The sequence below is a fragment of the Amblyomma americanum genome, chromosome 1 (genome assembly GCF_052857255.1).
Source record: "Amblyomma americanum isolate KBUSLIRL-KWMA chromosome 1, ASM5285725v1, whole genome shotgun sequence".
Classification (NCBI taxonomy): Eukaryota; Metazoa; Arthropoda; class Arachnida; order Ixodida; family Ixodidae; genus Amblyomma; species Amblyomma americanum.
Genome location: NC_135497.1, coordinates 393,613,261 through 393,638,443, shown reverse-complemented (window position 1 = coordinate 393,638,443; position 25,183 = coordinate 393,613,261). Strand labels below are relative to the sequence as shown.

General features: G+C 47.6%; 1 protein-coding gene across 1 annotated transcript in view; it reads left to right on the top strand.

Annotated features, from left to right (window-relative positions):
* Positions 1-25,183, top strand: part of LOC144115723 (uncharacterized) — a 44,594-nt gene that overhangs the window by 8,968 nt on the left and 10,443 nt on the right. The window contains exons 2-3 of the mRNA XM_077650203.1: positions 17,115-17,315; positions 24,104-24,388. Coding sequence (XP_077506329.1) covers positions 17,115-17,315; positions 24,104-24,388 — 486 coding nt within the window. The remainder of the gene's footprint in view (positions 1-17,114; positions 17,316-24,103; positions 24,389-25,183) is intronic.

The following is a 25,183-nucleotide window of genomic DNA, read 5'->3' as shown; positions in this document are numbered from 1 at the left end:
ATCCCCATTCGTCTGCACCGCGACCCGTATCATTCGGCCTGTTCCTCGTGTCCTTGGACTAACCCCCCTTCAGGGACGCGGCACGGAACGGCTCAAGGAGGCACGCCCGCGTCACGTGACTGGAGCTCGTTGTCCGAGGGGTGCCGCACAATCCGCACACTTACGTCCCGATGGCCACGACAGCAGTAACGCGAAACTCCTGCACGGAGACCGACGAGCTGGACAAAAGAAGGCTCCTCGCTTAGCGCGACGATTCTGCGCGCTATGCCACGCAGCTGCGCCGTATCGATGTCGAACGCGGTTCCGCGGCCCCGCCTCCCACAGCGATCGGTTTCCCCAGGCACGTGAGGCGCGCGAGCGTGGCTTCGCCTACGACGCTCCGGTGAGCAGCGAAGTCACCGCGCTGTCCGTTTGCAACACCAGTGTTTTCCGCACTGCGTGCAGCCTGCCGTAAAGGAACGCCTCCCATTCCGCCGTTTCTTTGTCTTTCCTTTCTCTTCTTTCTTCTTTAACAATATCTCGCCGTCACGCGCTGCAGCCGCAGCGGGGATCCTGTTTATGTCACCACGTGGAGAAAAGAGACGAGTATAACGCTCCATGCGCTGGTTCACTCCCCGTGACACCATGTGTTGACCCACTAGCGCCCAGCTGACCTCTGTGCCCGGAAAACTGCTCCGGGATAAAGTCTGTTTGACGTCATGGAGTGACGAGATCGACGCTGAAAACAAACCGCCGGCGTACGGCTGGCGTTGTCAGATGACGGCGTTGGAAGCGTTCGCCACCCATGTTTTTCGTTCTTTTGCATTTTTTTTGCGCGCGATTGTCTTTGTGTACGTGTGTGTAGGAGAGAGTGTTGGAGCATTAGAATAAATCCAGAAAAAGTAATGGCACAAGCAACAGCACTCATTCTATAGGTGAACTCGGACATATAAGATTAGGCCGCTGCAGCTAGTTCCCACCTTCGAAGGTGTACGCCAGAAAGAACAAGCGGGAAGCTAAAATTTTTTTGAGCATTGCTCACTCAATACGACTTCAGCCATGTGAACGCGCCACCAGCGATTAGAGTGCTTCCCGTGGGGTTGGGAAATCAGCGGCTGTACAAAACTAGCTTCTCCTGTAACAAAATTGTGTTGTTGAAATACAAAGTGGCACACCTATGCAGGGCAGTGACTGCTCGTTTCACTCCCCCCCCCCCCTTTAACTATCCAATACAATTTGTCATTAGCTTGTTTTTTCCACATTTGGCGGATGATGGGTTTTCTTGCTTTGAGCGTCGAAACAAGTTGTTATGGTGTTAACAGGCCTTTTTTTTTCGGCAATATCGCTGGCTGGTAATGCCGCTTAAATATTTTTTTTTCTCCTTCACTCCGCGTCGATCCAATCCCGCTCAAATTCTGAACATGCACAGTTGGCTCCTGGGTGCCTTGGTGGTTGCGGATGGCTACAAAGCACGGTCGGGCGTAGTGCGCCCATCAGCTTATCTTAGTTCTAAAAATTTTAACGTGTCTAGGTTACAGCAAAACCCTCCCACGACGAAATCCGACAACAGAGAGGTTTCAATAACCTATTACTTCATTTTAGTTGCGTTTCTTGTTTCTCGTGCGCATTTAGCGCAAATTTTCAACAGCTTCATATACTTGCATCGTATCCTGATACGTGATTCTCTGTAGCAAGGCCTTATCGCGTGAAACGCACCAGCGTCGGCAGCCAGCCCACTTTTTGTGTCTTTATCTTTCCTCGCAGCGTATAAATAATAAAAAAGCACCCACGCTCCATCGATGACGTCGAATAAATGGAGGCGACCAAGCAGATGAAGGCGCTCCTAAATAACAAGCTTGTCTGACGTGTCGTCACAAGGCGATTTTCTTCGCGCCGCCTAATGCCTCCTGTCACTCATCGGGCTCGTGGGAGGCCGGAATAGGATGCAACACGCCTGTTGCGCGCGCTGCTTGCGTAGGAAAGCCTGTGCGTGTTGCGCCGATGAAGGCCACGACCAAACAGCCTATGCACAGGACGGCTGCATGGAGAAAGTCGTACCGAGAATATCGTCTCGGTTCTGAGTCATTGACATAATACGGGGATATCTCCTGCCTTCTCCAAACGCAGAGCACGATATGCCAAGGTATGCGCAACCAAAGCACCGCAGTCGTTTCTGCACAGATTAAACGCTGAAACTTCAACCTGAAAACAACCAAGCAGATCCACAAAAAAACACCCGGAATTATCGTCATTTTCTTTCAGGTTGAGAAGCACAGCCGATAGAACTCCAGTTATAGCGAAAATTTCGATTCAGCGAGCGCAATTTTCCCAGATTTACTGGCAGCTGGTTATTCGTTCTCCGCGGCGCATAAATTCTTAGCGTCCTTATACAGTAGACGTACTTGACAGTTTTATTCCTTGCAGCGTTTTATAGGGAAAAAACTGAAAACCACAATTCGCTCTTTTTGCTCCGTGTTTCGCACAACTAGATTTGTTAAAGGGGCACAGACACAAAACTTCGAGCGCAAACAAACGATAGAATTTTTTTCAGATGTCTTCAAGCAAGTTTCAGTTGCAGGCGGTGAGAGGAACAAAATTCAATGCGATTTCTAATGTTGTCCAAGGAGCCGCTCGGCATCCGCACCCACAGTAAGTGACGGGGGGGTGCACTTGCCCCAATTATTGCTACGTCACCGAACCCAATGGTTGTTCTCAGCAACAACCAGTGCTTGCCAGATGACGACGTCATCAATAATACAGCTTCAGCGATCGACCGTGGCGTCAAAGTGCTCTCCAGCGCAGACGCCGACCGAGACTGGAACTGCCGGTACAAAATCGTTTTTACTTGTTTATTAACGCTGCGCGCTGGTGTTTTTTCACCCCATTTTCATAATTGATACGCCCGTAGTATGCCTCTTTCGAGGCGAAAAAACGGGCACCCAAAAACTTTGCGTCTAGACCCTTTTAAGGTGTCCGACATACGTATAAACTCGTCGACGGCTCTTCACGGCGTGGCCCACTGCTGGTCGTGGTGGGGAACGCTGAGCGCTCCAATCTCCACAAATGCGTTCTGTGGATGGCTATATGTGGCACGGAAGAGAAGGAAAGAGAACTGGTGCCTAGATATTACTGAAGCGTGCGTTAGCCCAGTTCGCACGTCGCGAGACAACGTGACAGAACACGCTTTCAATCTGCCCAAACTGGCAGGCCGGCGTCTTTTGTGGGGTTTCTCTTGCACGCCTGCTTTCTCTCTCTCTCAGCGTGTGTGAGTGTCCGCGTGTGTCTGTGCGCGTGCACTGCGTATAATTCAGTGTCAGTGCTGATCATTTTTCCGGCTTGCATTGTGTGCACTATATTACTTTTCGCATACCTTTTTTGTTCTTTTCTTCTAGATTAAAATCGCTGCAAATGAACGCTTCGGCTGTCAGTGAACCTACGTACACTACATGTAGTTCTGCCTCCCGCAAGGAGAAAAACTAAACAGAGTAAAAATGTATCGCGTTCAGCCTCAGCAGACATCGGCATCGTTGCCCTGTCTTGCAAGCAGACTCGCCGCGATTGCTGCTTTGGCGGTCATATTTTCAGGTTCCAGCCTTGAAACAGCTGCCGGGCTCCCGATGAACGCGAAATCCCAATCGCATTGGGGCTCAAGTAGTGGTGTCCGTTGAGAAAAAAAAAAGGAAGTTCTAGTGCGCGGTTGGTGTGAAAGAATTTTGGAATTAGACGCTGAGTCATTAATGTCTCTTTGGCCGCGCACTGTTTTGGTACCTTTTTATAGTTTTTTCTTTGACCCAGGCGTGCGTAAGAAAAAGCCATTTCTGTAACGTTTCTTTGGGGATGAATGGCTGCGCCTTGTTTTCGCTGGCGCAAGAGCGATGGCCGTGACTTTCCTCCAGACGGCGTCCGGAGCGCGCGGCGATGCCGTTTCCCTTTGCAACGCCGGGCCCCCTTAAGCGCGCTTGCCTCCACGGCGGCAATACGGCGCACCCAGACACACCCGCTGCGTGTAATGGCGCAACAGCGCACTTGGAAGGGATATCCAAAGACGGTGCTCATCCCGGAAAACGACTTCTGGGGTCGAACTTCTCGGCCTCCAGAGAGCGCCGAGGCTGTCCCAACGTGAAGCTGAGTCACTAGCCTGCGCCATTTCAATCTGTTCCCTCCATTTTTTGCTATTTTCTTGAGAACGACAGACAGCCTCCAGCAGCGTTTAGCCTTACGCCCAGCAAGGAGTCCTTCCTCTCTCCAGAACACCGCAGTTTAGCCGACTAACAAAACAGAAAGGAGCGACGAACAGGAAAACCCGCGTTAATTATTCATAGTTTCCTGTCTTGACATTATTTCTTATATCACACTGCACACACTCACGGCATTCCGTATGTACTTTTCACCCCGACTGTGGTCGTTATTCTTTCGTGGCGAATATATTGCTCGTTATGCGAAGCTTGTTCTATGCAGCGCTTCACTTGTCCCATAATCGCGGGAATTCCCCTGCAGCCACTTCCCAGACCTACGCCGCAGTGTGCGTGCCCGCAAACCTCCATCGTTTTACGCCTGCCTCTCTCATCGCCATCTAATCGGAGCCCAACCACGACGCATTCGGTAAACTACGCGTGCGCGTGGCTCGGCCGCAGCGGCGCGTCTATTTTGCGTTTCATTTTCGTCCTGTGCGCGACGCCCGCGACCAGAGTGGTTACCCGTGGGAAACGCCGTGCCTCGAGCGTGCATGTTGGCCGCCCACTTTGGCGCCTGTAATTTCTGCTTCGTGCGATTCGATTGCGCCTCTGTGAGGGCTATGTGTCGAGGAGGGAGCAGTTATCGAATTACCAGAAATAGAATGATCACCAGGTTGTGACGTTGCACGCTTGTTTCGCATAAAATACACGCCATCCATAATTGGCAGGGAAGGCCGGGGAAGGCCCCGCTTTCGCGCTGCGGGAGAAGGGTGGCGGAGAGAGAGGTGGATAGGAAAAGAGGTACCAAACGGAAATATAATGGGCAGGAAAACGGCGCGGAAAATTTTGAAAGCAGAAGGTAAAAAATCGCGAAAAATACGTTATACCGGACATACTGGATCAAGGTTCAGTCATGAATAGACAATACAGAGCAACTTAAGAATTTACAGTGGAACGAAGTAATCACGTCGATTTTGTGTAAATCACAGTCAAGTGTGCGCCAGAGGCCATGTGAGACGATGAGATCAGAGAATTAGTTGCGACGAAGAGGTCGCCGCTCGCGTATAGGACATAAATGAGATCCCTGAGAGGCAGAAGCATATTTGTCCTGCAGTTCACGTAACGAGGTTAACGATAACGGTGGTCACTCAAATGAACCAATGGAATAACCATACTGATCTTGGCGTCAGTCTGAAACATCGTTCCGTCATTTGTTGCACCACATACAGCACAATGGAGATTTGTCAATGCTCAGTGTTTGTGGAAACAATGGCCGCCAGAATTTCATGCCCCGGATTACGTTCTACAGTTGCTCGCAGCTGATTTCTAAACGCAGATTCCATCCTAATCCTACAGGAGCCGCCGTGGTGGCTAAGTGGTTATGGCACTCGGCTGCTGACCCGAAAGACGCGGGATCGATCCCGGCCGCGGCGGTCGAATTTCGATGGAGGCGAAATTCTAGAGGCCCGTGTGCTGTGCGATGTCAGTGCACGTTAAAGAACCCCAGGTGGTCGAAATTCCCGGAGCCCTTCACAACGGCGTCTCTCATAGCCTGAGCCGCTTTGGGACGTTAAACCCCTATAAACTAAACTAATCCTACAGGCAATAAACAATATCGGCGACAAAACGCCATATCTGCCATGCGACCTCAGACGAGCGCTGCTGAATAAAGTACGTCGGATCAGTGGTGTCATGGTTGCCACACAAAGCTAGTGCATTGCAGCCCTCTCACTTCACGGAAACTACCACTCCGAAGGACTCAAAACCTCTGCAGAATTTTTCTGTTGTTCTTTTTTTTCTTTCCTCACATTTGTTGGGGGACTACACTTCGTGCTCTAGCTTTGTCGGCATATGAGCCACAGCCCCATTTCTGGAATAGACTGCTAGGGGAACGCTTCAAAGTTGTGAATATAAGAGCGCCGAACATGTCCTCTTCAGCACCGTTCGTAATATCAACACTCCCTTCTCGAGCCTTTCTGAGGAAGCAACGGATTGTTTCAGAGGGAAATGTCAATATCTAAAATTTCTCTGGCCCGCGAAAGCGAGCGCCCAGACTACTTCAGAATGCACAGATGTTTGCAATATAAAAAGGAACACACGTGTGAGCGTTCAACCAATTAATCATCCGCATGTATGAACGACAAGTGCTTTCACCTTCGTTTTTTTTTTGATGAACAGTTTTTATATTGGATGAATAATACCCATACGACATTTTCATCTTCAGTGCAAAAATACCTTCAGAACTCCTTATTTTCTGCAAACTAACTGTTCCCTTTCGTATTGAAGCAGCCTGTGCAGAAAGTATGCGTCCTTCGAGAGCGAAAAAATAACTGCATAAATATAAGACTAAGCAGAATTTACCTTCTCCTTCCTGCAGTTTTGTCGTAAAGAACAAAATCGCACGTCCATTAGTGTGTGGACGTCAATTTTTTTTTAACACGCGTTTACTAGAGTAGAGTCGGGAACTAACTTCCTCGGGTTTCTCTGCGGGTAGGTAATCTACTGAGCGTTCGAAACAAAGCGTTTTACAAAGTACACCCAACACACCTCCATCTTTCCTAATTCTGAACAGCGACCGAGAAACATCCCTCCCTTGCAATAAATGCTTTATCCATTCATTCAATTTAAACTCTCCCGCTCTCTCCCCGGTAACAAAGTTATAAAGAACGCAATACGGATTGTTGATTATAATTCAAGCTTTCTTGGACACCACTTTTAATTGTGACGCAACAGTGGACTGCTGTAAGGTCCTGTTATGAGCATATTGTTGGCAATGGTCTAACCTTCCAATGCGTAGCAAAATTTCGTTCTAAACTCTTTCCAGCACTCACACCGAGCTATAGAAAACTAATGGGGTGCATTTTTAACAATAAATAACAGAAACCTACAAGCGTCCCAAGCAGGCACCTGCGGATGTATTGATTGATATGGTACAGTCTCAAGATACGCGAAACAGATGTGCTCATTAAAATGTTCTCTTTGAAAAAAATGCATTTTCCCAGAATTTCTGGGTATGATATCTGGGTACGTACAGGCAGTACATCCGCGTCAAAAGTTCGTGAAAAAAAGACTCTGCCAAAGATATTTAATTTCTTCGCATCTGAAACGTATCGCTTCAGTGCAAATGGTGCGCTGTGTGATTCGTACAAAGGAGATTAGGCCGCATGTAACTGCTCCAAGATGCGCTGAAGCAGGTCAGAGAAATTATTTTAAATAGAACAGCGCGCACTTTGACAGGGACTACGAGGAAGACACGACACAGACGAGCGCTGACTTGCAACTGATGTTTATTGCTTGGAACGAGGCATATAAACAGTTCCAACAAAACGAAGAAAACAAACAACCATTCATAAATTCAAGTCATCCATACGTGCCGCACTGAACAAAGAAGATAACTAAGATCATCATTTCCCCCCGCTAAAAAATGCCGGTTCTTCGGAACCAATCGATAAAGAGGGGCTGCTGACGCAGGCGTCTTTTGGCCAGGCGATGTACGCTGCTTCAATTATTTCACGTGTCTCCTCCATGTCGTGTCTCCCTCGTAGTTCCTGTCAAAGTGCGCGCTGTTCTGTTTAAAATGACTTACCAACTCGCCCAAGCATCCGTTTTAACTGAGAAATTAATTTCTTGGCTAATAGTCTTCCAAAAACATTTCATGCGGTGTACATGCGTGAAGTTTTAAACTAACTGAGTTTTAAATTACACCGGAATCCCGTCACTTCGATAATCTTTATTTATTTGTTACAGCTGTTCTCAGGGGTGGTACCTCAATTTTGAAATACCGCTTGGCCAAAAAGCTTAAGTTGATGAACTGATGTCCTTGACACAATATTTTCAAACTTTACCATGCTGCAGGTATGTTCAATTTGTTCATTTGCCAAGCATGTGCAAGACAAACATATGGCTGCATGATCTGACCTTTATATTGTTATATTGAAGCAAATAAAACGCCATAAAAAGCAGTGCAGTTACTCAACGGTTTCACCAATCCTACGACGCATTCAATTCCGACGAAATAGCTAGTCTGCGGCGAAAAAGCGCTTTAGCGCATGAGTCAACACGATTGCTTCTGAGTGCTGCAAACGTCGACCTTTCTGCTCAAGAATCTGTACAAAAATACCATCGGTTGGTGCTGTCAGTGCAACCTGATAAGGCGAGGATATCTGTTGTGTGAAAGGGTTAATTACCTGGTCATGGGCTTTTCTTTCGTCTGCCTTCCTTTTTTAAAAAAAGAAGGAAGGACGCGGGATATTTCGATCACAAATGATTCTTTTTTTTACTAGCCTTCCCTTTTTTCGTCCACAATTTCAGGATGGAAATGTACTACGCCAATAAAGACGAGGCCACATAGAATACAAGAGCGCTGACTTGCTTAGTGGCAAGTCAACGCTCGTGTGTTCCATGCCTCTTCCTTGTGTCCTCGTCTTTATTTGCGCTGTACATTTGCATCATGGATCACCAACATACCCAGACTGCCACCTCAATGAACAATTTCAGGGTTCTCTTCTGGAAGTTCATGACTCTTCTATGGAGCTCATTCGATTTAATTATTCCTGCTATCAGCGTGAAATCCCCTATCACTGGCCAGAGCAATCAGGGTGGCGTGAGTCATTTTACTCTGCTAGCCATCATCTCGTGTAGGACTTTCACCCTCTGATATTACCGTCTCTCTTCCGTACTAGCCCATATATTACTATCAAAATGAGCCGCAATATAGAGTGATATGGAAATAATGCGTTGGGTCGTCATGCACTTATGTTCTCTTGTGTTCATATTTACCTAAAATGAGCTTACTCTTCAAGTGTTCTATCCCTGATGTTGCTCTTTCCAAGCTGTACAAAATAGTTGTCTTCGTTCGCTTTGTAATTACTTACCTGTGCACATAAGTCATTATCATTTCTTTCAGTGCCATATTGCAGTTAAATCATCCGCTTTTTCTGAAATCTTCAAGGCGCCATAGCGGGTGCTTCATAGTGATGGCACATTGCGTTATTGCTGTTCACGGTTTTACAAAAACCTCACCTTTTTACGATACGTCCTCGAAAGGCACGCCGTGGGTTAAAATGAGTGGTTTATTTTAACTCACAAAGCAATTTTCCTGCCGCCGTAAAATGCGCGCAGCGTTTCGGAACCTGCACCAGCCTTCAGCTCATCAGACACCGCATTCACGCAGCACTTCACACCTAAGTACCCTCGTTGTAGTTGGTCGGCATCCATACACGTCTTTCGGTTCCTCCACAAATAACTATACCTTTGCTAAGACACCGGCCGGCCGGTCACGTGAAGCTTTGTGAATTAGGTCACTGATTTTCAGTCGCTCGTTCCGCAGAAATGGGCATTTGACCTCAGAAACCTGGACCTCACCTCAGCCTCAAAAAAAAAAAAAAAATTTGCCGACCTCACTCAACCTCAACCTCATCAATTGAGGTTGAGGTCTCCTTAGACGCCCTCACCTCACTTTTCCTGAGGCCACTGCTGACCTCACTCAATTTGACCTCAACCTCAAATTGTGAGGTTGAGGTCGGCTGCTCAACCTCAGAAAACAAACCTAAAACAAAACAAAAAGCGATGAATAAGTTTTTCAGCTAAAAACTGTTCTGAGAATCCTGTGAGACAGGAAAGCCAAAATGGTGATCGTATTATTTAATAAGGTGTGTGCAGACACTATTGATGTGCACGCAATAGCAGAAGCTCATTATCTGAAATGAACCCTCAGAGCTGCGGGCAGGGGTGTCCCATACGCGGTTACCACCAGTACGTCGGTGAGTACTTCATATGTGCCAATATTTGGCAACCTGCTTCTCGTATACTTGTTCGTATTGGAAGCCTCTCGCTCGTTCACGCACGAACCGGCAATTCACAAACACAGACCTTCTACACCATCTACCAGAAATTGGGAGGAGGGGCGGCGGGGGGAGAGAGGTGTTCACTATACTCTTTTCAGGCTTGAGAATAGTTACCAAATATAACAAAACTGGTCGTCGGCGTACTTTCAAATGTGACGGTTATGCAGACGCATATCAGTATATTTCGATTTTCTAGCTCTGTCCGGCATAGCGAGAATGCTCTTTTCAGTCCTCTGTATGTTGCCTTCGAAAACACTTAACAAGCTGCGACTGTAGCACACCAACAGAGGCACGTTGTATTTATGTCTGTGTAGAGGCGAGCGGCTTCTTTTATTAATGCGAAAGCATTAGATAGCTCACATTCCGCAAAAAAGTGTCCTCAAGAAACGGCACCATGTGACGTCATGAGCCGACGAGTCACGCGACGAAGATGATGACATCGCATAATTCATTAATGCTAATTAATATAATCAGCTAACACTACGACTAATCAGTATAAGTTGTGATGACATATGAGTGTGACGTCATACCAGGTCACGTGACAGCGATGTATTGTGCCACCAAACCTAGTCACTGACGATGCTGTAATATGACATCACACCAACTCACGTGACAACGATGTAATTTCTCGTCATACCAGGCCCCCATCCACCCCCTTTCACCCCCTTTTCAAGATCCATATGAATCCCACGTTACTACGCATGCGCGCATGACGTGCATTACAAAGAGTGCCCACAACCCGGTCCACATTAATGACATTCGGATTGTCCAGCAGGTAAACGCTCCAGTTCTCGTGCATGACATACTGCAAAGATCATGCAACGACACATGCCTTTGACTCTCGAGATGATGGCGATGATGTTGATGCTAACAGTGTATCCTTATGAGCCCGGGGAAGTCTGATATACCGCTACCAAATTAAAATTTCCCAAAATATTGATTAAATATTGTACATTACCCAGCAACCGAAGACAATTATTGTGCGGGAAAATAGGAATACCTGCAGCTAATAATTAGGGATGATGATGTTGATGTTCCTGGGAGGTCAAGACCCTCCCCAGTTTCCGCCACTTCCCTCCAGGTGGCGATGGTAATGGTTTCGAAATCCTGGGAATTCTCCGATGACTCGGTGATCCCGCGGCATATTGAAAGAAAGGGCTAGATTACGTCTTCCAGTACTGTGCCAACTGTTAAAATCACACGGGTCCAAACAACTGGCCTAGGGTGGGTAGCGTGAACCGCTATCTCTGTCAAGAGCTCCATGGCTCTCCGCTCAAATTTCCCCGCAGCGAAATCTTTTCCGGTACCCTCACCGCCGCTCACCCCCCCCCCCCCCTCCCCGGGAAAAAATACTGCCTAAATACTCATACGCTTCAACAGAATTCTGGGTACCATTTCGTCAACCAGTCTGAGACAAGCTGCTTTAAGTCAGTCACTTGTTTTCCTTCAAATCTGAACTAATCAATGGTACGGCAGCATCCTCGACGTTTTTTACCCGCGAGCACGTCGTGAGCATTCTGCGAAGCCGTTTAATGTGAACGATGGGTCTCTGCAAAATTGTTAAAGGAAAGATAACGTTTAGTGCCTGGTCGTCTGCAAGACAGGCCGCCAACGTAACTGATCTCATAGGAGAAAAGAAAACAAAAGAGAATGATTAGAAACAAACAAAAATCGCACACTAAAAACAGAAGCGAACAACAGTGTGCCCCATTAAACGTCATATTGGATGGTTTGAAAGAGCGACTCAGCAGCAGAGCGCGAGCATATAATCAGTTCTATTCACACATCTCCATTTAAAAAAAGAAAAAGAATCAGCTACCACATCACTATACATTCATTATAGTTTTGCATTTTTACGCCGCTGTAACGCCGCTATGCTGTCGCGTTCGCCTCGTGTTGTGATGTTTCGGCATAATAAGCGAATTTCCGAGAAGGAACAAGGAACCGGAGACCAAAAGAGAGGTTATTCGGAAGGATAAAAAACTGAAATTTTATTTGCATCTGCTTGCATTACAGAACAGGAATATACAGAATTAATGTGAGATTCGAAAGGGGAAGTCACCGATCAAAAGCTTCGATGGTGTTATACAGGTTTTTCTGGTTTCGTGCTTTTTTAATCAAATCAATCAGGTTTAATCAAATAAGCAGGTGTCCTTGTTAGGAACAGCCTGAATCATATTCTCTCGCCTGTGCTGACTACTCCAGTGTCTGTTAAGTCAGCTAGTAATGTACAGCAGGATCCCCTTTATTCGACTGCAAGGCAAGAGCCATGACGTAAGCGCCGGCAACGAGCATGAACACGAAGCAGTCTTGCTTGGGGCCATCCGCGCTGCGACGTACTTATTGCGTGCTTGTTGGACTGAACTTATTTGTTTATGGCATCAAACAAAGCTACCGCGGGTCAGCGTGAGTTACGTGCTTTGCGCGCTCCCGGGAGTTTGAGCCGACCGGCAGTCAGCTACGGGTGCTACGCCAGCTGGCCAAGGGCGAGGGAGAGTGGCGTGCTGTGACAGCAGCACTCCTTCCAGGAAGACCAGAGGGGTGCGTCCTCCTCTCGACTCGGGCTGAGCGGACATTACGGCGCAGCACCGAAAGCCAAGAGCGGACTGCGGCACCCGGTTGTCTAGACAGGGGAAACCGAACGCCAAGCGTCATTGCATGAACACTGCGGTGATGCGCTGCAACTCCGCTTCGGAAGCGGCACTCGTCGGAGTATAAGACGTGGCAAGTGCAAAAAGTCTCGACCTCAAAATTTCGACCTCACTGAATGGCGACCTCACTCAACCTCAAACTCAGGCGTGGGCTTGAGGTCTGATTTGCTGACCTCACTCACAAAATTTCGAGCCATCGTCGACCTCACCTCAACCTCACCTCACGACGTGAGGTTGAGGTAATTTTGAGGTTGAGGTCGAAACCTCATGAGGTTGCCAATCTCTGCTTGTTCGTCTATATGGCAATGCGCGGCATTCCGTTACACGTGGAATAAAGCCTCGAGCGCTAATGAAAGTCGACATGTGAGGTGCATTGCGGTATTTCCCCTGCACTCTCCGCTCGAGTCAGCCTCGTCGCGGCCGAGTGGTTTCTTCGCGATTGCGCCGACTAAGCGAGGAAGTAAAACCGCGTCTCGCCGCTTATCAGGCACTACCGCCAGCAGAACAAAACAAATGTTCTTCACAAACTGCGATCACTGTGATTAATTGCTGGGAAGCAGGAAGCTGTCGGTGGCGTATGCCGACGCGTACACACGCAACCCGAGAACCGGCGGCAGCGCCGGCAGGCGCAGGAGAATGCGCGCAGACCCCACCCCCTCCTTTTCTCTTTCTCAGTCTGATAACCAAAGAAAGCCGCCGCCACGTGAAGCGTGAAGGGCGAGATAGCGGGGTCATTAGCATCTGTCAGGCATTGTTTTTATGCTCGCACATCTTCTGTTTCGAAAGAAGCACATTGAAGGTATCAATTGAAGCGAACCTTCGGAAGCTAATTACGGCAGCACTGGCAGGGTCTCCGTCTCAGCCCGACGCCTGCGTCAGAGAAGAAAAAATGCGGTCTCAAAAAAAAAATCCACAAATTGAGAGCCCCATAGGGTTTCGGTAATGTCAGTGTTGGGACTTCAGATAAGGAACGAAAGGGGCATAATGACTTACGGGGACAAATTTTTAAGAGCGAAAACGCGTTTGTTGAAAGGCTAAGAACTATTTAGTTTGTTTTTTTTCGCGCAAAAGGTATATATACCTGAGGTCCTGTAGATATCATAAAAGCAAGAGAGTCGGCTGTTAGACATGGCACCGAAGTTCACCGGTTCATCATTCAGTGCTGAGATTCAGAGTATTGGCTACCAATCATGGCCACTATCCAGGAAACTTACTTTGTAACAGCAAATTTCATCCGGCACGCGCTTCTTGCCAGTTCTCGATAACCAGAAAATTTGTCTGGAGTTACCGTTCATGGAATGGTAGCTCGTCTACGTATAAACGTTATTCATTAGTTATTTACGCTGAATAGACCACGCTCAAACTGCGAAATCGTGAGGTATGCCAAGGAACAACGCACTGAACAAATAAAGGACTCAAGTCTGATGCGCTCGTGTGTGCGAATAGTACTATAAAAAAAACTAATCGAATTCGAGTCAAATAGCGATGGAACCGAATCAAATATACATAGAATACTTCTAATATTCGCTACTTGCACGAATATTCGTACGAAACGATAATCGTGCAAGACAGCGAAGCCCTGCGGTAAGGCGCCGCGGTACGGCGTTATAACTTATGGAGTTACAGGCGCCAAACTGGTCTCCTCTAGGAAGAACGCAACATGGGGTCAGTATATTAATTATATGGCTGCTATGTTAACGTATAAGAAAATTACCTTTTGCTAATGATGAAGACAGCAAATAATCTAGCGCACAATTTCAACAGATGAGAGTGCCAGCGCTACGTATGAACGATGGCCTCTTAGATCGAGTATCAAAGAACAGTTAGCTGAACGTGCCCCAGCCCTGGCGCGTCGCCCAATCGTGGAGGCCATGTATGAGCATTAGCAACGTCGCGACTTGAATGGACCGCGTTATGGCGCTGAGCCCTCGAACCCACGCAGACCGATCTCAGCACCGTGTTGTGCAGCGTCTTAGTGGGCCCTGTTTTTGAAAGAGTCGGCAAAGAAAACTGCTGCGTGCGTTACTTGAACCTCGTGCCAAGTATTTTAACGTATTCGAAACTTTCTAATATATTCGACTCACTTCGAATAATTTTGAACAAGCACGCACTGTTTGATTCGATTTACGAATCGAACAGGAGAAATACCGGATTTCCTATTCGAAAATTTCGCAATTTTGTAGCACACGCTGTAGCTTTCCCCTGGCCTGGTGCTCTGCTCATCAGGGGTGAAATGCTTGGAAAACGGCCCTTTGACCCTACCTTTAGCATATCGAAAATATCTTGCACCAAGGCACTCTTTGGCCATAGATGCCCTTGTGCCATATAAATCCATCATTCGAACATTTCGAATATTCGCACGCTCCCACTGATGGGAATGGATGGATGCCGTCGATTACGAAAATTATTGGCACAAAAAAAGCTCTATTCATCGAAATATCGATTGTTATATCACGACACACGCATGCGTTAGCAGTCGGAATAAATCGACTGATGAGCTCTGCGCAACCTGCAAGCGCGAGCTCTTGTGCCCTTAAACGCAGACGACTGGTCCCATCTCGTGATACAGTTATCTGTGAATAAATCAAAGCTTTGGACGAAAGCATGAGTACACTTAGATCTATTTTATTTCTGGAGGTTCTGAGGCGATCGCAATGCCGTCTATAACACAAAAGAAACTAAAGAGACCGATCGACTGAAACTCTCATCGAATCATTTCATCATCCTTATAAGTTTGTCTAACCAAGGATATGAGTTCGATGCGATTTATATTGCGTAGACCAATGCCACAGCACAATAATCCTTAATTAAAAAAACGTTTTCCTTATAAAAAGATATAGAAAAGCAACACCATAATCACTGCTTGCTTAGTAGATAGCAGAATAGTCCAACAGTGTACCAGCTCGACTGCCTGCCTGCCAAAGCTTAGTGATCGTTTCTCGCAAGACGCGTTGCATGATTAATGGCGAATAATTTCGCTGTAGAAGCGCCTGGCTTTTGGCTCCTTGAATATCACAGTACTTGTTTGCTGCGCATCAAGCTCCGGCCACTTCAACGTATTCTATACCAAGTTCGCTTCACACCACCGCAAGTTGGCGCAAATGAGCACAGCACAAGACATGAGCCAAGATTTGCCTGGCTGCTTTTCTCAATGCACAAAAACTTCTACCTCAGCCTGGTGCTACGAACAGACCTGTCATGTGCTCATATGACTTCTTGCAGGAACGTTAACGGGAGGTAATGACATCTCCAACAGTTTCGAATCGTATTTGAACTCAGACTGGCAGCGCTTAGCGGCGGTTGTGCAGTTCACAACCTAAATTCACCCTGAACGACAAGCGATGGCATCAAGTATATTATAGTTGGTGACATAGGCACGAACAGGCCTCGAAGACGGCTGCTTTTATTTCGACATCGTGGCACCTGAGCAGCTGAACCGAGGCTCCCAACGACGCATCAGAGCAATTTTACTATCGTATACGCCCGTTGCCGTCGACGTCACGGCTTCAGGGCCCTGGTGGTGGTCGCAATCTCTTAGCGACAAAACAGGCTGTACTTGCTAAACTTTTTGCTTGGAACACCTTAGCACACGGTCTAATAGCAATGTTTCTGTGTTTGCTTCTTCGTCTCATGAGCTGATTGAGAAAGAAGCAGATGAGACACCGTGAAATTAACAATATAGTGTCAGCCAACGTAGTTGTAAAGTTCTTTTTTTTGACTTTTGGTCACAGCTGCACACATCCTTTTCAGAAATTGGAAGATAGCGCCGAAACTAGCAAAAACCAAGCGAGACGGAAGCGTAAATTTCACGCGTCGCTTATGTGCTCGAAGAAGAAACATTTAGCGGTAGCTGAACAACGTACCCGCACTGCACGTTGATGTTTGGCCGTTTCCAACGCTGTGCCCTTTTTTATTTAAATCTCTCCCCTTTTGTACCGCCCTTCAGGGTTTCAAGAGAGTCAAAGCAAAGACAGCGTTTGCACTTGCCGTGTAATGCACGAAACTCTGCGATAGCTGTTACAAACTGCTCTCGCGTGCGCCGTATGCATTCTGTGAGACGTAGACGTCCTCACACGAGGCAGCACTTCGCCTCCACTTCGACTGGTCGTACATCACCACCCTTTGTATAGCTAGCAGTTGCTGTTTCCTCGCCACATCTAGTAAAGGTGGATCGAGGGTTTGCGCTCTCAATAGCGCGTGCGAAGCGCAGAAGCAGCGTAGAGCGGTCCGCCTACTTTCATGTCGATCGACTTGAGAGAAATGACGCGTCCTACGCGTAATCACGGGTGTCATGTGGATTGCACTTGCGCGACATTATCGCGCACGTGGTGACCGCCGCTCGCAACTATATGCTCCCGGTGTACAATGGTGTGTGCAGCTGAGCAAGTGGTTTTCATCCAACGTCCTAATAACAGCTACCTATTTCATAAAGTTGACGGGTGATTCCTTTCTATGCACTGCAGGCAAGGTGGTGTTCGAGGAAGAAGAGGTGAACAAGTGTTCGCTGTCGGAGCCACACTGCGTGACAGTGGCTCAGTGTCCGCAGGCACAGAGGAACATCCGCCGCGGAACGCATCCCACCATCTGCGACTGGAAAGGAGCCACTTCGTTGGTTTGCTGCGCGCAGCCCACAGGAGTGCCCCCGGTAACCCCGGACCAACCTCGTACGTACCTTTTAGTTTCCATGCCAGGGAAGAGTCGTGCGCATTAAATGGGGCAATGCGCTCTGTCCCAACGTGCACTCTACCTCCCTTCAGAAAACGGAAGTTCGACAATACCATTTGTTGGGCGAGTTGGTGCTCACGATAATCCATAACAGCGCGACAGACGGGACAAAATACCATTTGTTGGGCAAGTTGGTGCTCACGATAATCCATAACAGCGCGACAGATGGGACAGAATACCATTTGTTGGGCGAGTTGGTGCTCACGATAATCCATAACAGCGCGACAGATGGGACAGCGCTCTGTCTTGTGTCCTCTCGTCTCTGTCCTGTCTGTCGCGCTGTTATGGATTATAGAAAACAGAAGGTGCGCCCACTTTTTCTGCAGAAAGCTGATAGAATGAGACGGGAGCGTCGCCTAGCTCCAATTTATACCCGCCAATCGTGCTCACAGCACAGCTTTCGGTGGTTGTGCAGCGGAATCTACGACCGCGAGACGTCAAATTATCCACCAACGTCGCGGGGCACTACTTTCCGTTACAAACACACACAAAAAAATCTTCATTATAACAAAATAACAGAAACTATTCGTAGCCCTCCTGTCCCTGACAAATCTTTCGCCACCCCTAAATTGCAAGTTCTCAGACGCATCCACTTAAATACGATCCCCGCTCTTGCCCGTTCTTTCCTCTATGGTCTCCGAGCCTCGCCTGCATACACAAGTAGCCTCGAACCCTATGCTGATATGGAACATTGCCTGTTCCCTAATCCGTTGTCATTCAATCCTCCAATTACCCCTACCCTTTCCCTCAACGTGGAGGGCCTGGCTAACCTTGGATCAGCTGACGGACCAGCTGGCTTTGGTGACCCTGGCGCAAGATATCCTCGATGCTTAATGCTGTGCCGTAATAAAGTTGTTTCTCTCTCTCTCTCTCTGACACTGCTGAAAGGCAACAAGCCACTGATGGGAGAAGCGGTTCAAAAGAACTTATACCCAGTTAAGGTGTATCCAGATGACGGACCACTGACCCGTTTGGGCCCGCGGACTAGCGGTCACGTGGGGTATAGCTTCCGGTCTGCGAGGTCCGCGCATTGTCCGTGGGCCGAATAGCGCGTGAAATGCGAGAACATTTTTTTTATGGCGGCGGACTACGGACTTCTTAGCCTACTCGCACACATCAAGTCTGGCAACAACACCACACTGGTCTTTCCCGGCTCGGTGCTCCCGGCAGTCGAGGCGACACCAGCGAAAGTAGGTTTGCGTCCACTGTTAACATGTCAACGTGGTCGGACGACGCTACGTTCTACTTTTTAGGCTTAGTACAGCTTTATGATTCGTTGACACTTTGGCATTCGGCGGCGAGAGCGAGCGAAATTAGTCGCAACGTCGGCGCTCGCGACGTACACAGATATGGCTAGCAAAGAACGCTGTCTACGTGCGATAAGCGTATGCACTCTCATGTACGCTAAACGCAGGTATTTTTCGGCACGTTACAGCATTTCTCACATTTCCCACTTTTAGTTCGGCGTATGCAAACACAGACGGGAGGATACGCCCAGCCTTGTGGCACCATCTAGTTGTTAGGACGGGTAACTATTTCTGCCAACAAACGTACGCTCCGATTAAGCCTAGAAGGGGCACAATCGTCACTCTAAATAAAAATAAAGCAAATCTTTCACTCATACGTCTTCTTATAGGCGAGGTAAGACCAAGCTTGAAATGGGTGCGCCATTTATTGCCTGTGAACGCGACAAACGAGGCAGTAACAATGATGAATCCAGTCCGAAGCGAGCGGTCCTGCTTCGAAGCGCGCCGCCATGTTCGTTGCCGTGGGAATGCAACTTCCTCATTGCCGCGGCAGAAATCTGTCCCGAACCGATTAGGCTTTCCGGTGGGTATTTAGGCGGAATCTGCCGCGGTGGTGGATTCCGCTTCCTCTTGCCGCCGAATGCTTAAACATGAGAAGAGTGTTGCTGCAAGCGGATCACATAGATTTGGCCCACCTTGTCACCTGCTCTTTTGGTCCGTCGTGTGGATGCTGTCGCCGGCCAGGACCGGTCGGGCCACGCGCGGTCGACCCCACGTGACCGGTCCGCGGGCCAGCGGGCCAGTCCGTGGCCCGCCGCCTGGATACACCTTTACACGGCCGACTTAACCACGGTTATGCTTAGCTGTTAAGTTCAGTAACCACGGTTATGCTTAACCGTGGTTACTGAACCCGACTGCGTTACCGCGAATCGCGGTATTCCGAACTACTGTTCACGTTTACGGCAGCCAACGGCCCCTTGGGTGCAACTAACAAAGTTACCCACGATGGCAAGACGGGCGAGTTGGTGATACATACTTAAGCAAAAATAGCGCAAAAGACGAGGACAAGGAAAGAAAACAACAGGACCAGCGCTAACTCACAACTGAAGGTTTATTCACAGGAAGCAAGGACTATAAAGAGCGCAAACAAACAAGATAACAAAGCAAACAAACGTGTAGCTACGTGGTATCGAGCAAACGAACTTCACTGTCATGCAGGCAAAACCGGCGGGCTGCTAACGCACAATCTAGTTTTTTTCTTTATGTAGAAAGCTTCCATAATCTCCCTAGTTAACTGAGTTGGGTGACTGTACAATACAACACTGTGATGCAAAGTAGGGATGCAAGATTTACAGTCTCTAACATGATCGACTAGATTAGTAGGTTTATTAGCGTCCAATGTATTAGCATACTCAGTTAGGCGCGTGTTAATACAACGACCCGTCTGGCCAATGTATACTTGTCCACAGGAAAAAGGAATTTGATAAACAACTCCATCAGAGCATGGAACATGCTTAGTTTTATGTTTAATTCCACAGGTACTTTGGGATTCATTTTGTTTTTCAGCCTGTCTTGCCACCATAGCACACAACCTTTCAAGTCTTTTAGGACCCGAAAAGACAACCCCTATTTTATACCTGTTCGCCACTTTTTTCAGGTTATGCGAAAGGCGGTGTACATACGGGAGAACTGCAACCTTATTCCTTTCCTTCTCTCTGTCTGACCCAGACACACCAGCCGAAGGCTTAAGTTTTTTGTCTATCTTGCTGCAGCCCAACAAGATGGCATCATTCGGGTAACCTGCTTCTCTTAATCTTTTAGCCTGTTCGTTGAAGCTCTTATCAATCAAATGGTCACAAGATTTCGACAAAGCAGAAAACAACGATGAGACAACAATTCCGGTTTTTACTGTTTTAGAATGATGTGACTTGTAGTTCAACAACGGCTTGCCGGCCCTTGGCAAGTATTCCTAACAAATATGTCCCGTCTGAACTTCCAGGCTCAAATCTAAATCTGCAGCTTGTTATCGGACCAGTAGCCGAGCGCCCTAAACACTGAGCCAAAAGATATATGAGACAGATACTGTGTCATTTCCTTTCCACAAAAACCAATTATTATTATTATTATTATTATTATTATTATTATTATTATTATTATTATTATTATTATTATTATTATTATTATTATTATTATTATTATTATTATTATTATCGGCCGTGACCTGTGGTGAATTGCAGACCATGAGCATTTTCTTTAAACAGTTTCAGAACATTAGTCATAAGTCTAGAAAAGTTAGTTTTATCAATATAGATTAAGAAGTCGTCAACGTAACGGAAAATCCGCGACGCTATACCGGCCAAGTTTGCCGCACCTGCGTAAAGAGGAAAAGGTGACACTCGCCCGGTCAATTTCGCGTCTTGTGCACGATGACTACCGACCGAAGTGTATTGATGATTGTGCTGCTATTTTGGCCAGGACAACAAGTGATTACAAATATAGGCAGGGGTACGACTCGTTGGTTAAGCTTCTAGTATCGAACCAGTTGAGACTACTGATAGCAGAGAAGGAGGGCTGTTTTGTGGTCCTGCCTGAAACAATGTTCTCGGCTTAGGCGATGCTAGCTGTCCAGAAGAAATTTGTCGCCATCCGGGAAAAACTGGAGCAAGTAAAAACCGCGGCCCTGCTCTTAATTGAAGAACTGAACCTCGACCGACTCAGATCAGGAGTGAAAAAAGCGAAAGGCCTTTGTTTAAAAGTCATTTTCTCTTTCAAGACACATAAAGTAGGCTTTCCATTTCGTGCGATTGTGACGGAGAAGGGTACTTGGCAACATGAAGTCTCCGGGTACCTGCAGAAGCATTTGGCTTCCCTGGCTATTAATGACCCTTTTAGGGTTCGCAACTCTGAGAGCATTGTAAAATTTCTTCAGCATGATAATCCAGGGTCCTGTAACATATTTAGCGTCGACGTGGTTTATTTGTTTTACTCTCTCCCTCCCAATGAAATGATGAGTGCGGTGGAAAAATGTATCACAGTAGACAACGATGAAGAAGAATTTATAAGGGCTTGTGGCATATCAGTAGCTAGCTTCCTTGAATTACTATCATTTTATGTAAAGGCTACATTTATTGAATGGGAAGGTAAACTTTTCACGCAAAAAGCGGGTGTTTGGTTTTGGTTTAGGGTGGCACCGGTGTTAAGTGACATCTTTTTATCCTTCGTAGATCGGGGTATTCAAGCAAACTTTGCCGGGATAGCGTCGCGGATATTCCGTTACGTTGACGACTTCTTAATCTTTGTTGATAAAACTAACTTTTCTAGACATATGACTGATGTTCTGAAAGTGTTTAAAGAAACTACTCATGGTCTGCAATTCATCACAGAGGTCACGGCCGATAACAAGCTGCAGTTTTTAGATTTGAGCCTGGAAGTTCAGACGGGACATATTTGTTGGGAATACATGCCAAGGGCCGGCAAGCCGTTGTTGAACTACAAGTCACATCATTCTAAAACAGTAAAAATTGGAATTGTTGTCTCATCGTTGTTTTCTGCTTTGCAAAAATCTTGTGACCATTTGATTGATAAGAGCTTCAACGAACAGGCTAAAAGATTAAGAGAAGCAGATTACTCGAATGATGCCATCTTGTTGGGCTGCAGCAAGATAGCCAAAAAACTTAAGACTTCGGCTGGTGTATCTGGGTCAGACAGAGGGAAGGAAAGGAATAAGGTTGCAGTTCTCCCGTATGTACACCGCCTTTCGCATAACCTGAAAAAACTGGCGAACAGGTATAAAATAGGGGTTGTCTTTTCAGCTCCTAAAAGACTTAAAAGGTTGTGTGCTATGGTGGCAAGACAGGCTTAAAAACAAAATGAATCCCAAAGTACCTGTAGAATTAAACATAAAACTAAGTATGTTCCATGCTCTGATTGAGTTCTTTATAAAATTCATTTTTCCTGCGGACAAGTATACATTGGCCAGACGGGTCGTTGTATTAACACGCGCCTAACTGAGCATGCTAATACATTGGACGCTAATAAACCTACTAATCTAGTCGATCATGTTAGAGACTGTAAATCTTGCATCCCTACTTTTCAGCACAGTGTTGTATTGTACAGTCACCCAACTCAGTTAACTAGGGAGATTATGGAGGCTTTCTACATAAAGAAAAAAACTAGATTGTGCGTTAGCAGCCCGCCGGTTTTGCCTGCATGACAGTGAAGTTCGTTTCCTCGATACCACGTAGCTACACGTTTGTTTGCTTTGTTATCTTGTTTGTTTGCGCTCTATATAGTCCTTTCTTCCTGTGAATAAACCTTCAGTTGTGAGTTAGCGCTGGTCCTGTTGTTTTCTTTCCTTGCCCTCGTCTTTTGCGCTATTTTCGCTTAACGAAGTTACGCTGTGATCGGTGAAGTGAAGCTGCATTTCCAGATATCTCCGTTGATTGAAATGCAATGTTTTTAGAATGCCGTCCGACGGCGCGGCAACAGCGAGCGGAAGTGCCGTCCGGTGGCGCAGCACTGCATCCATCGCCGCGCTTCTCGCAAGCCGTCCGCGCGAAGCCAGCGCCTGCTTTGCGGCGGATCCCCGGCGTTACGTCGCAAGAACTTGCTAAGATAATCGTTGTTCTCGTAAATAATAAGCCCCGCGATCGCTCACCCGTACCGTGTTGTTCGCAGCAGTGAGAACTGTTTTACAGGCAAGTTTCTGCTCAGAACGTCAAGAAGCTCCCGCAGGGGCGGAAGCTTCGTTGCTCAGGCTCCCCTGAAATCATTTTTTTTATTATGAGACAATGGAGTCGACAAATAAGGCAGCGCCATAAGTAGATCATTTATTATAGCGCTGGTCAATTCGTAAGTGCCGTCCGCTGCAGTTTCCATACGAAACAAACTAGGCCTAGCCACGTCCAGGGAGGAACGCACTTCCAGAGCGCCGTCGTCTGCCGCGCTCGCGGGAGGCACCATGGCGGTAAGCTTGCGGCATCCTGGGCTGCGAGCGTTGCGAACTTGTCGTTTACATTCTTAGTGGCAGGGACCGGACCTGTTTGCTCGCGTCGGAAGGTACTCGAAGGCTTTATGAAAGCGGTGCCATAGGACAGCACCACTCTATGGGCTGCTCGTTTTGACGTGTTGCTCAAGAAACGTGATATCGTGAGAAAAATGTGCGTTGGTGAAGGGGCCCAGCTCGTGCGCTTTTCTCAGTTGGACGCCGGCGGCCACCCTCCGTCTGCAGATGCCGCCATTTTCTCGGTTAACGACGCAAACCGATGTCGCCAAGCTCGCTTCGCGGTAACCATGTTTAGCTGCGCTACTGAGGTTTGGTCCACCGCGTAACATGGGCGAACCGCGGTTTCGCGCAACCGCTATTAACGTTGTCTTTGTAATAGGGGTATTAGTTTTCATATTTTCTACCTACGTTTCTTTTCGTTAGCACGTCCTTCAGGCACAAGACAAGCCTTGTTCTTCCGCCCTTCTTTTCCCAGATCCTCCGACAGAGGTACCGCCCCCGATTCCTCCCGTGGAACCACCTGTTGGGCCACCTGTAGAACCTCCCGTGCAACCTCCTTCAGTTGTTCCGCCAATCAGTCCCCCTGATTCTCAGCCACCGCCACCCACAGACCAGGGGACTGGAACGAACGTGCCAGAGGTTCCAGGTACTGGAGGAACATCGTCTGTGGACAACGCCGGTTCTTCCGGAGCCAAACCAGACGGAGCCTCGGAAGGCCGCGACCCGGCAGCAGGAGACGAAGACTGCGAATGCGACGACGGTGGGCTCTTATTGCTGCTGGTCCTGCACGTATATCTCGCAAAGAAAAGAAAAAGAATTAACAGAAAAAAAAAAGGGGGGGGGGTGGCGTAGAGTGAAATTTGGCAGCAAAATTGGCGTCAGTGGCAGTTGCACTCCTTATGTTGTACCTACAGCGGTCTGTTTCGGAGGTAATAAGTGCCAGAAGCTGCTTGAACAGGGAACTTTTTAAATTGGTAGACGGCTAGAATACTCAACAGAACACAATGGTACCAAAAAGGGAATAATTTTGCTGAAGATTGGATGCAAATGTGAGTTGCTTCCATAGCGTACATGATATGTATAGCGCATATATGCAACAGGAGCGCTAGTTATTAGAATAGGAAAATAAATGAACCATTAACAGTGATGTCACGTGGCCCATCATTTACCATTACGCGGCCCTGCTGGTAGCGGCAGGCTGCCACGTCAAATGGTTACCTACACCTGAGAAATTGCGCGGCAGAGGAACACTTCCGATGCGACGAACTTACTTTGCGCCTCTCGTGCATTTCAAGTCTCACGATGCGATTGACGAAAGTGCTCGTAGAACCGGTTGCCCTGCAGGTAAGCCCCACCGAGCTGATGCGTCTGCTCCCCACTAATGTCGCTCGTTGACAGCAAAGCGTCGTTCCACGCTGCGCACTGTGGTTGGGTGGGTGGTGGGCACGGCACTCATGTAGGCGATGCAGGTGTCTTTCTTTTTCTTTCCAGCGCTTGCCGGCGGGACGAAAATTCGCACATAGTTAGGTAGCCCATGTCTAGCCCGCACCAACGA